General features: G+C 42.5%; 1 protein-coding gene and 1 long non-coding RNA gene across 2 annotated transcripts; both read right to left on the bottom strand.

The window, feature by feature from the left end:
* Positions 1 to 570: 570 nt before the first annotated feature.
* On the bottom strand, positions 571 to 3,371 carry LOC127315997 (protein FAR1-RELATED SEQUENCE 5-like). Its single transcript, XM_071823907.1, has 3 exons — positions 2,603 to 3,371; positions 1,904 to 2,219; positions 571 to 1,685 (listed from the first exon to the last, which is right to left on the bottom strand). The coding sequence occupies exons 1-3, from the start codon at positions 3,369 to 3,371 to the stop codon at positions 734 to 736; spliced, it is 2,037 nt and encodes a 678-aa protein (XP_071680008.1). The 3' UTR covers positions 571 to 733.
* A 3,680-nt stretch (positions 3,372 to 7,051) lies between these two features.
* On the bottom strand, positions 7,052 to 7,932 carry LOC139833397 (uncharacterized). The gene is made up of 3 exons (XR_011749073.1): positions 7,798 to 7,932; positions 7,542 to 7,615; positions 7,052 to 7,415 (listed from the first exon to the last, which is right to left on the bottom strand). It is a non-coding gene; the product is annotated as an uncharacterized lncRNA (long non-coding RNA).
* Positions 7,933 to 13,317: the final 5,385 nt, after the last annotated feature.

Genomic DNA, 13,317 nt, shown 5'->3' with positions numbered 1-13,317 from the left:
TTTTAGTTCGCACAGTAGCCTATAATGTTGTGTCGTTTGTGGCACTGCTAGCTTCATAAACTATGTAGTTGAAAGTGTTGGCCACAACATGTTTCGATGTTTGTCTCGCACCTTTTGTAACCGCTCAAGACGGTGCTTTCCATGTACTGAGATTAAATGATATAAGCTACTGCATTGGGATCTGTTTTGTACTAAAGTGTTTTATGAAAATTGTTTTTTTGTGTTCAATTACTCTGCGCTATCATAATTGTTCTTTTTTGCTACCTGTTCCACAGTTTGATAATATTCCTCGCAACAAGCTGTCCATTTTCCAGGCAACATGCTGTCCATTTTTCAGTTAAATCTGGATGATCCATTGCATCTTCTCATTTAGCTACATTAATAACCTCCCTATGCTACTTTTATTGCCCACTTATGCTACTATTGCCACAACCATCTGCTACACCTTTTATTTATTTTTGCTACATTAATTTTGAAAGTTTGCTACTATTGCCACAATCATCTGCTACTCATCAGCATTACCATGAATTGTAACACAATAATAAATAAATCACAAATGTATCTGCTACTCATCAACTTAACAACTTCCATTATTACTTTTGTATCACAAATATATCTGCTACACATGTGAACTATTGTACAACTGAAATTGAACTTTTTTCATGTTGACGTATAGGAAAAATAGTAGTTACAAGTTTCCTGAATTCAAGTATCATATACTCAATTATGTCATCTATACTGTCTTCTCCGGTTGAGAGTCTTTTGCATCTTTAAATTGCTTTGCAAGTACCATATACTCGCATTCCTTCAAGGTGTGTCCTTCTTCATTGCAAAATGGGCATTTCTTCTTTCTATATTGTCTTTTTGGTTTTGGCTCTTTCATAACCTTTGGCTCCTCAGCTTTTTTCTTTCTCTTCTTATTAGCTTCATCCCTTAGCTCAACTAGTGGCTTCCTTCTTTGCTCCTTCTCTTTTGGACGACCTTTGGGCTTTACTCTGGTTGGGTTACGAAGATTGCTGTTTGAAGGTGTCTCGTGTGCTACTGGCTGCTCTTGCTGCTGCTGGTTTAGGTTGCTACCATGTTGCTGCTGTTCATGATGAACATTTGATGATCTTGGATCTGTAGCATCCCCATGTTCTTCTCCCTGACCTTGCTGCCCAGCTATTCTAGCTCTATGCATTGCAGCAACAACCTTCTTTGCCTCATCAACCATGTCTAACACTATTGCATATGTGTCATCAGCAATACAGGAATCTGCTGCCAAACTATTCAGTTTTCTGCAAAGGGAGTTGTACTTCAAAGTGTTGTTCACCGGAACACCAAACTTGCCACCAGTTGATCCTGGATCAGGCACAGGTGTTGTTGCTGCCATTGACCAGCGATGGAGCATGTACTTTTCTGGAATGCTTCGTACATTCATGTGAACTATCACCCTTATGATATGAGGGCATATCAGTCCACACATCTCAAATTGGTTGCAGCCACATGTGTATGTTTCTTCCTCTAACCCAACTTGTACTCTGTATGTTCTGACGTCAAGTCCGGGGTTTGGGACAAGATCAAAACACAACTCTTCTAGCTCTGTTCGAAGCGGATAAAATCCAGTTGACATTTGCAGCATCTTCTGGAACCTGTCAAACACTTCTCTTGTGTAGAACAGCACTGCTTGCTTTTCAATGCTCCAGCTGCATTAATTTGTTTGTAGCAAATACAATTAGGAAATGTTAAACAATTTTCTATAGTATTTTTAAACTGCAGTGAATTACTGGACACTAAGAACTTGCTACATTTTTTCTAAGATGCTGCAATTGGTCTCAAATAGATATAAATTGCTACAAGTATTTGCTATCTTCACTAACATGCTACAATACAAATTTTTGAAAACTTGCTGCAATGGTCTCACCTTCCCCAAAGTGGAGCTGTTGTAGTTTCCATTATGAAACCTGAGTTGTCTTCTCTATCAAGCATGAGGTTCTGGCATAATTCATACTGTTGCACAAAATTGAATACCGATTCACCCAGTCGCACCAAGGTCTTGAAGTAAGAGTTCAGTCCTTCAGAGCGTCCTGTGGTACTTGTGAATGGAAAGAAGTTGTGCCTAAAATACACTGGTGCCCATGTCTTTCTGCTCCCCCACATGTTTTCCAAGTGTGTGTTGCCATTCATTCCATAGACTTGCAGCATATGCTGCCAACATAACTCAAATTCTTCGGGAGTATCTGTTCCATATATGCATGAGTAGAATGCATCTGCAAATGGATTTCCTTCTCTCAAGTTTGGCCCAAGCTTTTTCCTAGCAAGACTCAAAACATGATAAAAGCAGCATCTATGAGTTGCGTTAGGGAACACCTTGCTAATCGCTGTTGCCATTGCTTTATCTTGGTCAGTCATTATGTTTTCCGGTGCCATGTTATCCATTGCCATCATCCAACGCTCAAAAACCCATCTGAATGTTTCAATTGATTCATCTGGTAGCAGAGCACAACCCAACACAATTGTTTGTGTGTGGTTATTGATTCCCACTATAGGAGCAAACGGCATATTATACCGGTTTGTGCAGAACGTTGTGTCAAAGAACACACAGTCCTTATACTTATGGTACAGCGATCTAGTCCTTCCGTCGACCCAGAACAGTGCTCATTTGCATTATTTTCATCAAGTTGTGTGGCATAGAAGAAATTTGGGTTTTCAGCTTTTCTCCTCTCAAAGTACTCAACTGTCAGGCTGACATCTCGCAGCGTCACAGCTTCTCGCAGCATTGTGCGGATGTTTGATACATCCCTCTTGACATATGGCAGCCCTCTCACATCACCACCACGGACATCTGCTAGGGCTCCCATTATTTTTGATGTAGATATGTTCTGGTTGTGAAGTGTTTGCAGCAACTGGAAATCTTCCTCTGGGACCTTCCGGTGTGATCGGTAGAACCGTCTTCTCCCGACCATTGACACCATTGGGTGTGTGTGCTCTGCGTTGAAAACTGTGACTGTCCAAACTCCTGCACGCATGCCAACTACCATGTGAGCTTTGCAGTCATGTCGCAGCACTATGTTCCGCTGCCTTGTGTCTTTTACATCCATCTGCTCCTTGGCTTGTTTCCCTTTTGATTTCTGCGCACTGAAGCTGCTCATATCTGTTGCTACAAAACCTTCTGAATTGCTTCTAGCAGTTTTAGCTGTTCCGTCAAAAGGTTTGCCAGCATGAACACATTCGAAAACTCTGCTCAGAATTGTACCTTTTGGAGCATGTCGCGCTGTGCTGTACTTTGTATTGCCAATGTGTGTACCAAAACCTAGTTTGTATGCATAATTATTGTACACCTCTTTTGCTTCTTCTATGTCATCAAAAGTCAGGCCAACATATGGTACCATAGGCTGGGACAATATCTCTTCATCATAATCCTGAGCTACACTTGCAGTGAGAACCAGCTTGCCCACCTTGTGAGGTCCTGGTACAAATTTTCCAGCAGCACCGCTTTCTCGTGCAGAACTTGTTTCTGTGCAGCATTGTTCAGATCAAAACCCCTCAAGATGCTGTCAGCAACAAAAACCTGCATGTATGCATATTCCTGAGCTTCACTTGTTCAAGTAATTTGTCTAAAATGTAGTGTCAACTGAAACACAGTATTATGCTAACAATAGTTTTGCTACACCATGTAGCATCAAATTATTCATGCATACTAGAATGTAGCCTAAGTTTTTTATCATGGCACACTTAATTTTTGTTTGTATATTGCTACATTTTTTATTTTGCAATTCTAATTCAATGTGTAGCAAGTGTAGCACCATATTTTTCAGTAGCTGTTAGCAATTGCTGCACAATCTATCAACAATCCAGGAGCAGCACCAGAACCATATGTAGCACTATCATTATCAAATGTAGCACTATCAAATCAAATGTAGCACTGTCTTCTAGCAAGACTATCAGATGTAGCAATATCAAATGTAGCACTATCTTCTAGCAAGACTAGCATTATCTTCTAGCAAGACTATCAGATGTACCAACTATAACACTGCATAGTACATCAATTTAATCAGTTAGCTACCCCAGTTGGCACATGTAGCAGAACCATATGTAGTATATGTAGCAATAAAAGTGTAGTAGGAAATCAAATCAAAAGTAGCAGAACCTTAGTGAGCTGCAAATCAAATCACTGATGGAGCATATAATTGCAGTAGGAAATCAAATCAAAAGTAGCAATAAAAGTCGAAAAAATCGCGGAAATACACTCACCGATGGAGCAGCTTCTTCAACCTCCGGGTCTTGAGTGAAATACACAGGAGGGTTGTTGTAGGTACTTCGATTTGGTTGCGCCGACTGAACTCCGGCGCCACCGCTCGAGGATCCCGTCGGAAAACGACGGCCGAGATCTGGATTTGAAGAGGAGCTCGATCCAACCTGTGCAGCACGACTAGGTTCTCCGTTTGGGTAGAGGACGGATCTCAGCAGGTGCGCCATGGATGCGCCCTTCTCTGCTTTGTTTGTCGCCGGCCAGTCGCGCGCCGTCTCCGCCGGCGGCGTCGCGGCGGCGTCGCGGGAGCTCCAACCTCTCCCTAGCCCGAAGGACGTGCGGATTTCTGTGTTTGCTACAAACGGGAAATTTTTGCTACAAGTGCATGCATGGTAGCAAAAGCGGGAGAAGGTAACGGTTCGCTCGATCCGACGGCTGTTACAGGCTCGATCGTACGGCTACCGACCCGGGGGATCTGAAATTAGATCCCCCGGGGGACGCTCAGCGCGCGCCTAAAAAAAAGGATGAGTTGGTCGTCGAAAGGGATCGGAAAGAAATTAGAATTGAATCTGTTATCCCCATCTCCTCTCTTTCTCCCAGATAGTTCTAATCTAGACTTACATCGGGGTATCATTCATATGGTTTGGTTGGTGAATCTAATTTATACATCAAGGATATAAAATATTTCCTCCGGTATATGTGGACATTTGTAGGTACCGACAGTACTTACGTGGACCATTGGAATTGACCTATGCGTAAAGGAAGGTTGACGAGCTCGATCGTCTGCCAAATTGCCAATGCGCAATCATACGTGTACCCCTCGATCGGTGCGTTTATTGTGAAGACTCAAATGATTACACTCCGAACGTGATTTCAGGCTGACTCGATCATGGTCGACGTGGACACGGCCGGAAGTATTAACTGTCGTCGCTGTCGCAGTATGGGCACTACCACAAGTATAGGCTGCAAATGGTGCAAATTTTGACTGATTAAGTATAGGCTGCAAATGGTGCAAATTTTGACTGATTAAGTATAGGCTAGGCACTTGGAGGCATAGATCTTTCACGCAGAAATACAGGTGGCCGTTCGATATGGACATCTGAAAGGCCGTCGATCGGTTGGACCGTTTCTGCTGGCAGCCGGTGCCTGTCTACGGATCCTAGCGCTGGGACACCACCGGACATGGACCCTCGCCATTTGGGATCATCTTCACGGCACACACACATGCGGCAAACCACTTTCGCGGCGATCAATGCTTTGATACGTGCCAAAGTTTTTATTTTGCGAAAATTTCGTCAATCTATGAATAATCATATATAGCAGTACAAACAGACCAAAAGGTAATAAAACTTATAAGTAGGTTTCTGTACCACCTAGCGACGACTATAGACACGAGCCGAAGGCGCGCCGGTATCCTTGTCCCTCCATCACCAGAGCCAAGCAAAACTAGTCGTAGTAGAGCTTGTTGTAGTAAACAAACGTGAAGTCATCGTGCTAAGGTTTTAAAGGACCAATGCACCGGAGCAACAACCGTCGCCAAAGATAACAACCGTAGATCGGAAGAGATGGACCTAAAACTGACTAAGGAACATGAAAACCAATCGGATCCCATGAAATTCGTCGGGCGCGCAACTTACGCGCCCTCCGCCGATGCAAGACACACCATCGGATAGAGAAAAGGGTGGGAGAACCTTATTCTGACTTAGATGTAGCCGCCGCCTCACCACTCCGAAAAAGACACTGAAAACAACCTAACAGGAGAAGGTGTGGTCCGCCACACCTCCAAGAACCCAAGACCACTGGAGGCGGAGCGGACCAACGGCGTCGCCGGCGAGGGGACAGAACCCTAGATGGGTTTTTCCTAGCCGCCTTATGATCGCCTTCTCCCGAGACCCGTACGGACCGGTTGAAACTTTCGCGCATGTGATAGACGTGCAAAAGTTGAGGTCAAATGATCGATTTGCCAGCCAATAGAGCTGAGAGCTCTTCGAAAAGTATATACCAGCGACTCGAACAAATACATTACAACGCAATCAGGAGAGTGAAATGCTCTCTTTAATTTAAATTTTGTCACGTATCTTTTTTATCAGGTAAACGATAGTTTTTATTGAGTATATAAGTCTTTGTAGTATATGGTGCAAAGATTTTTTCCATATACATGTGTGGAAGATCCTAGCACAGGGACACCACCAACATGGACTCGGTGCTGTAGAAGAAAGTCTCTACCCTAGGCGGTCCATGTCTGGTGGTGTCGTTACATTGAGGATGGGGAAGAAGATAAGAAATGCAACGATGAAGGAGAAGAAAACGCCAACCTTGACGAGGATAACTTCTTTGGGTGATCGCAACCATCTTCTACTCTATATTAATTTTTTTGTGTTTCGATGCTAAAGGGATAAGAGAGTAGGTTTGACTAGGATGATTGGTTCTTTGCCGTGTTTCCAGGGTTCGCCGAATGCGCAAGCCTTGCTCTTTATTGGTTCTTATTGACTTATGATATATTTGCTATTTTGTTCCAAACCATTTAACTGTTAAATTGTGTGATGGATATGATTATTTTATGTGGAGAGGCCAAATTCACTGTTGGTAAATTTTCCGCCTGCAATTTTATTTCATCTTTGGAATGAATTGCTGATCTTGTGATTATTGTTGACAAAAAAAATTGAACAACATCTATTTCTTTGCCAAGTATTATTGTTTATTGATTGGGAGCTAGACATCATCAACACAGTCTTAATATATTCAGTATTGTGGCTACATCAGTTGTATGCGTTTGTGTAATGGCTTGGTTAAACTTACATAATTAAGGTCAATACAAAATTATGAATTAAGGTCTTAGCTTATTAATGCAGGAGTTCAACTGAGAGTTACATAAGAACTACAGCTTCAGATCAATGTATCACAGAGAAGAAACTTATGTACCAGTCTATCACAAACACAAAACCCGTCGACCGGATTTGGGAACACGCATGTAAGTGGTTGTGGACACGAGTGATGGCTAGCTAGTCAAACATGCAGGATAGATGATAGATATTCTAGTCATTGATCCCTTCCAATACTAGAATAGAGTCCATGGATCATAAATGACAATGAGAGCCATGCAAGACCCACGCCAGCGAGACAGGCCAAATCCTCATCCCTCTGGTTCTTCCTCATTATCTTCACAAAATCCTCCACCGTCTGGCTTTAAAAATTAATCCAAGAGAAAATGAAGGAGATAACAAATCTTAATAAGGATCATTATGCAAGTGCAATGAACATGTATCAATGAGACATGGAGAGCCGATCTTGTATATTGTTAGTAATGTACCGAAGAAGTTCTTCACCCTCTTTGCTGAGGCCGGCACGAGGGTTCCTGCTAGTCGTCGTCGTCGTTGTCTTGGCCTACACGAATATGCAGTAGATGATCGTTAGAGAAAGAAATTCAGAGATCGTGGAGCAGATCAGCTTGTGCAGCATGGATGGTGATTCCATCTATCAATTGCATCAGATAAGAGAGAATCTAAGATATATGGTGGTACGTGGGAGGAGACAGGAGATATCGATGAGGGCGCCGGAGAACGAACCGGAGCCGACGGCCGGGAGGCGGCGAGCGGCCACCTGATCTTCAGCTTCGCGGCCATGGTTCGCAGTGCCATTGGTTTCAAAGAGTAGGGTTCCGTTCCGTCTCGAACTCTCGATCGATCGATCAATGAGGAGACGAATCGATCAGAGGCTATTTGTCTACACCTTTTTTTTTGTTCTTAATAAGGCAACGAAGAGCCTCATCTGATCTTTACGTCGGCCCGTCAGCTCCCTTCCTGGGCTTGGGCGCCTTCACCGGGAGCTCCTCGCCACCGACCTGGTCGGTGGGTGGAAGACACCGCACAACCCCCACGATCCAGTAATTTAGTGGGCCGCGGCCCATTGCATCAGGTGAGTTTTTTTCCTTTTTCTTCCTTCTTTTCTGTTTTTTCTTTTCTGTTTATATTTTCGTTTTTAAAATCTAACACTTTTAAAAACTTTTTTCAAGAATTTTTTTTTCATAAAATTTGAACAGTTTTCTGAAACCAAAACAGTTTTTAAATTTGAACATTTTTTGGATATGAATATTTTGCAAAATTCGAAATTTGAATAATTTTTTAACTCGAATAATTTTCAAAATTGAACGTTTTTTGAATATGAACAATTTTGAAATTTTCAAATTTGAACGATTTTTGAATTTGAACGGTTTCAAATTTGAATATTTTTGAATTTAAACATTTTCTCAATTTGAACAATTTTTAAAAGACAAAATTTTCGAATCTAAAAAAATATAAACAAAACCGAAAAAAGAAAAAAGAAAAGAAAACAGAAAAAAGAAACCAGAAAAGATAAAAAGAAAAAAAAGAAAAAACGAGGCTAAACAGTCACAAATGGGCCTGACCCATACCCGACCAGGGGGTGTGCGGTGGCCAGTAGCCACCGACCTGGTCGGTGTATAGGTTTTGCCGCCTTCACCTCCTCTCTACATCGAGTTCGGGTCCTCCTATTCGGCGCTCGTAGCCGGCGAATCCGGGAACTGCTATACGCCGACCTGGTCAGCGCGTGCGGGGTGCCGCACACCCCAGCGACCAGGTCGGGTAGTTTGGGCCGCGGCCCATTCAGCTCAGGTATGATTTTTTTCTTCTTCTCTTTTTTCTGTTTTTTTTTGTTATTACTATTTTTCTTTTTCAAAATCTAATATTTTTTATGATTTTTTTTCAAAATATGAACATTTTTAAATTCAACAGTTTTAAAATTTGAACGATTTTATATTTTGAATATTTTTCAAAAAATATTTTTAAATTTTTTTTAAACATTTTCCATGTTTGAACGGTTTTTTAATTTGAACGGGTTTTAAATTTGAACATTTTTAATGTTTGAACAATTTTTAAGTTTGAACGATTTTTAAATTTGAACGTTTATAAATTTAAACATTTTTCATGTTTGAACAATTTTCATGTTTGAACGATTTTTAAATTTGAACAGTTTTCAGATTTTGAACGGTTTTTTTATATTTGAACATTTTTTTTTAATATTTCTATTTTTCGAATCTAAAATAAAATTTTAAAAAAGGAAACAGAAAAAACAAAAGAAAAACGAAAACAGAAAACAGAAAACAGAAAAAAGAAAACAGGAAAAAAAGAAACAAAAAAAAAGAAACAAAAAAGAAAAGAAAAATCGAAAAAAGAGGCAGCCCGCACCTAACTGGGCCGGCCCGTACCGCGCGTGGGGTGTGCGGCGTGCGGTACGCGCCGACCTGGTCGGTGTATAGGGTTTGCCGGCGAATCCTATTCACCGCCCGCTCCGGGCGCAGGGCGCCTACGTTGGCATGGCCCATTATTCCAGAGTGGTGGCTGCTTCGTTCGTTTCCTGTGATATTCCTGTTCGATATGTTGGTTTTCTTTTTTGCCTTTTTACTTAACGGTGACGGAAACACCGGGTGTACAAAAGTATTTCCGTTTTACTTTTCCTGTTGTTTTGACTAGTTTTCTTTTGGTCCTTTGTTTTTTAAAAAAAATGTTCAGATCCCAAAAATTCTCAGGTTTTCAAAAAAAATAAGATTTTGCAAATTGTTTTCAGATATTGAAAAAATCGAAAATTTGATTTTATAAAAAAAGAGAAAATCAGAACTTCTTTAAAATCTTGATTTTTAAATTTTATTTCTGAAATTTGAATTTTTAATTTTAAACATTTTAAAATCTGAACTTTTATTAAGTTTGAACATGTTTCGATCTGAAAAAAATTCGAACCAAACATTATAAAATTTGAACATATTTGAACATTTATCTGCACCTTTTTCGATTTTGAATAAGTTTGATGAACATTTTTGAAATATAAGCTGAAAAAAATGACTATGTGTTGGTCAAAACGTTCACTGTGCTTGAGCAAATTCAGGAAGATACAGTGAAGCAATTATGTTGATTCCACTTGAGAGAAAGCAATTGTTTCAAATAAAAGCCGAACCAGTCCAAAGAAATGAACGAAACATGGAAAGGAACGAAACAACGTAAATACTCCCTCCGTGCAGTAATATATGATTTTGTAGCTACTTTTAAAATTGACTAGATACATATTAAAATTAGTAAATCTACATACTAAAAATAGAATAGATACACACAAGAGTGACTTGAGTGAGTGAATCTTCAAAATACAAAAATGTCTTATAAACCAAAATAGAGGGAGTATTAGCAGCGCACATACCTAATATGGGCCGCGCCCATCTTAGTCCGGGACATCTGGTTCTTAAGCGGAACTGGTCAGATCACCGCTTAAGGTGAAGAATAGGGGATTCCCGCAGCGTAGCTTTCCGGCCGGACGCGCACTATGGTTTGTTTGGCTATTTGTTTTGCTTTTCCTGACGCAAATTTAGCTCGATCTTTCTTTACTTAGACTAGGAAAAATGCCCGTGCGAGTTGCTACGGGTTAATTCGTGATCCTATTACTTGTTGTCATCTTCTCGTCCTCATCGATGCCGCAGTATCCATTGATGTCATCGCACGTCTGCGATCATGTGGATGTACCTGTACTCGTGCATTGCTACAAAAATGCACTATTGTGATATGTGCCACTTATTCGTTCAAGTCATTTGCTGGTCCGTCCCTACAAGTGCTTGACCTCAACCCCAGTGCCTCCTGCCGACCAGAGCTCGTCACCCCGATGACCTCAAGCCATTGCTGGACGCTAACAACGTCCACACCACTGCTCTGTTCTTGTTGAGCCAATGCACACCTCGCCCTCATCTAGATTAACGCGCGGCCCCACGGCTTGAGCTCCCGGAGATCTAGGAGGCGCATGCCGGAGAAGGATAAAAAGTTGAGGTGTAAAATCAGAATAAGATATCGGATGGCAAGAAACCTTATTTTCTTTATTACTACATCTGGACGCAAATAATCGACGCGCTCACCCGCTGATGACATGCGCGTCTAGCCCTCCCTCCGTGTCGATTAAATCCGACCGGAGGGTGTATTAGGTAAGTACAGATAGATATAATATAATATAGGAAATTTGTCCGTGCATTGCAACATGTTAGTTTCTTTAAAATAATATTTAGGTGGTAAAGTATTTCAGTACTTCAAATGAATTTCTTTACTGATGGAACAAAGCAAATTTCTTATGTAAATTCACCTCGCATTGAAGATACAAATTACTTCGCTGAAAATGTATGAAGCACTATTCCAGGCAATAGTGAAAAAATCAGAGTAAATATCCAGAGCAATTTTTTATAATCAACACTTAAAGAGGTCAAAATCAATGATATATAAATAAGTCATTAATTAGAAGTTCAATAGCACAAAAGGTATCAACCTTTCTAGGCCAAAAAAAGAAAGGAATAAACCTTATAAAAGCAATTAATACAAAGTAATCGCCTGATGTAGAAACCATGCCAACTGCATAATCCAAGAACCAAATAGAAGAAAGTTTGAATGCGGAAATTCGTCTTGGCTCCCGGTAGCATTTGCTCCCGGATTTTTGGGGAGCAAATTTGTTTTTTCAAAACTTTTCAAAAAATTCCGAAAAAAATCATGCACGTACCTGACCATGGCACGCACCACCTTGTGAAATGTCGCTGCAAAATGTCATCATATGCGTCCTGGGCAAAAATAACAAATTTCCAGATCTGAGATTCAAATTTTTGGATCTTATTTCATGTCAGAAATTTGTCATTTTTGCCCAGGGCGCATACGATGACATTTTGTAGCGACATTTTACACGGTGGTGCGTACCATGGTCAGGTACATGCATGATTTTTCCCGGAACGTTTTGATAAATTTTTGATTTGTTCTGATTTTTCAAAAAATCCGGGAGCAAATGCTCCCGGGAGCCAAATCACCACTCCCGTTTGAATGGACTTATTGACCTTCAGAGGTAGATGCAAAGCTATGATGTACTACTGCGCTGTTGGATTGATCGATTATGCCACACCGGCCGACTTATGGGCTCGTGCGTCGGCACATCGTAGCGACGTGACTTTGGGATCGATGCCGACTTGCCGATGGAGCAGCTTTTCGTGCTCCTTCCCGTCCGCAGTCCGCTCCTCCCGGCCGTGCATGCCGTTTGCGGGAGCTGCTTAAGGTCCACGCCGTGTGGATTTTCGATGAGTCGGCAGAACGGCGAAATAAGTACGGAGCAACAGCGATTTATACACATCAAGGTCTGCTACATCTCGTTCTATACGAAACGAACACCTCTTTTTTTTAGTATAAACGAGCACCTCGAACTTGTTGATCGATCAGGACTCCGAACATTTTTTTTCGAGGGTGACGGGGGAAAACTCCCCACCGTTTGTTATTCATATCTCGAAAATGGCCAAGCAGCCAATCTGTATGTACACAAGGGAAAGTACAGGGGGGAGAGAGGTAAGACCATCCTAGCTGTCCCATAGGCGGGAGAGGATGTGTGATCGAAGCAAGTCTATCGAAGGACGGTCAGCGGCCCTATACCGCCACCTCCAAAGGGAGAGGTCATCGCAAGCCCTCCGAAGAACCATCGTCGGGGAGGAGCTCCTGGAGTTGAACACCAAATCATTGCGCGCTTTCCAGATGCTCCAAAGGATCACCGCGACGCCAGCCCGCCAGGTGTGAAGCTCAAGGGGGACAGGGGTAGGAAGGTCCCAGATAGAGAACCGCCCAGCAGGGATTGGGATATCCAGTCGCCTCCAGATCCCGGCCAAGGCGGGGCAGTCGAAGAACAAGTGTCGGGCAGTCTCCACCGCAGGGCAGGCGGCACACACAGCAGAAGGCGCACAACTCTTGGCAAAGAGGTTGGCGCGAGAACTCAAACGGTCGATGTCGGCGAGGTAGGCGAACATCTTCACCTTCGAGGGAAGGCGCAGGCTCCAGGAGATACCGGACGAGGGGTCCGGCGGGTGCACCGGCGAGAGCAGGCGGTAAGCCTGCCGGGTGGAGAAGCGCGGAGACGCCGGCGAGGCCATGTGCCGCAGATCCGGCCCGTCCTGGAGCAGGGCACCGCGCGCAAGCTGAAGAACCGCAGGGAGCTCCGCCTCCGCGGCAGCAGTCAGACGAGGCCGCAAGTCGAGGCCGAGGCTGGCGACCATCGCCACGGTCGCCTGGGGGCGTGTACAG

Source organism: Lolium perenne, chromosome 7 (assembly GCF_019359855.2).
Source record: "Lolium perenne isolate Kyuss_39 chromosome 7, Kyuss_2.0, whole genome shotgun sequence".
Classification (NCBI taxonomy): domain Eukaryota; kingdom Viridiplantae; phylum Streptophyta; class Magnoliopsida; order Poales; family Poaceae; genus Lolium; species Lolium perenne.
Note: the sequence above shows the minus strand (reverse complement) of the source record. Positions and strands in the feature narration are given on the sequence as shown.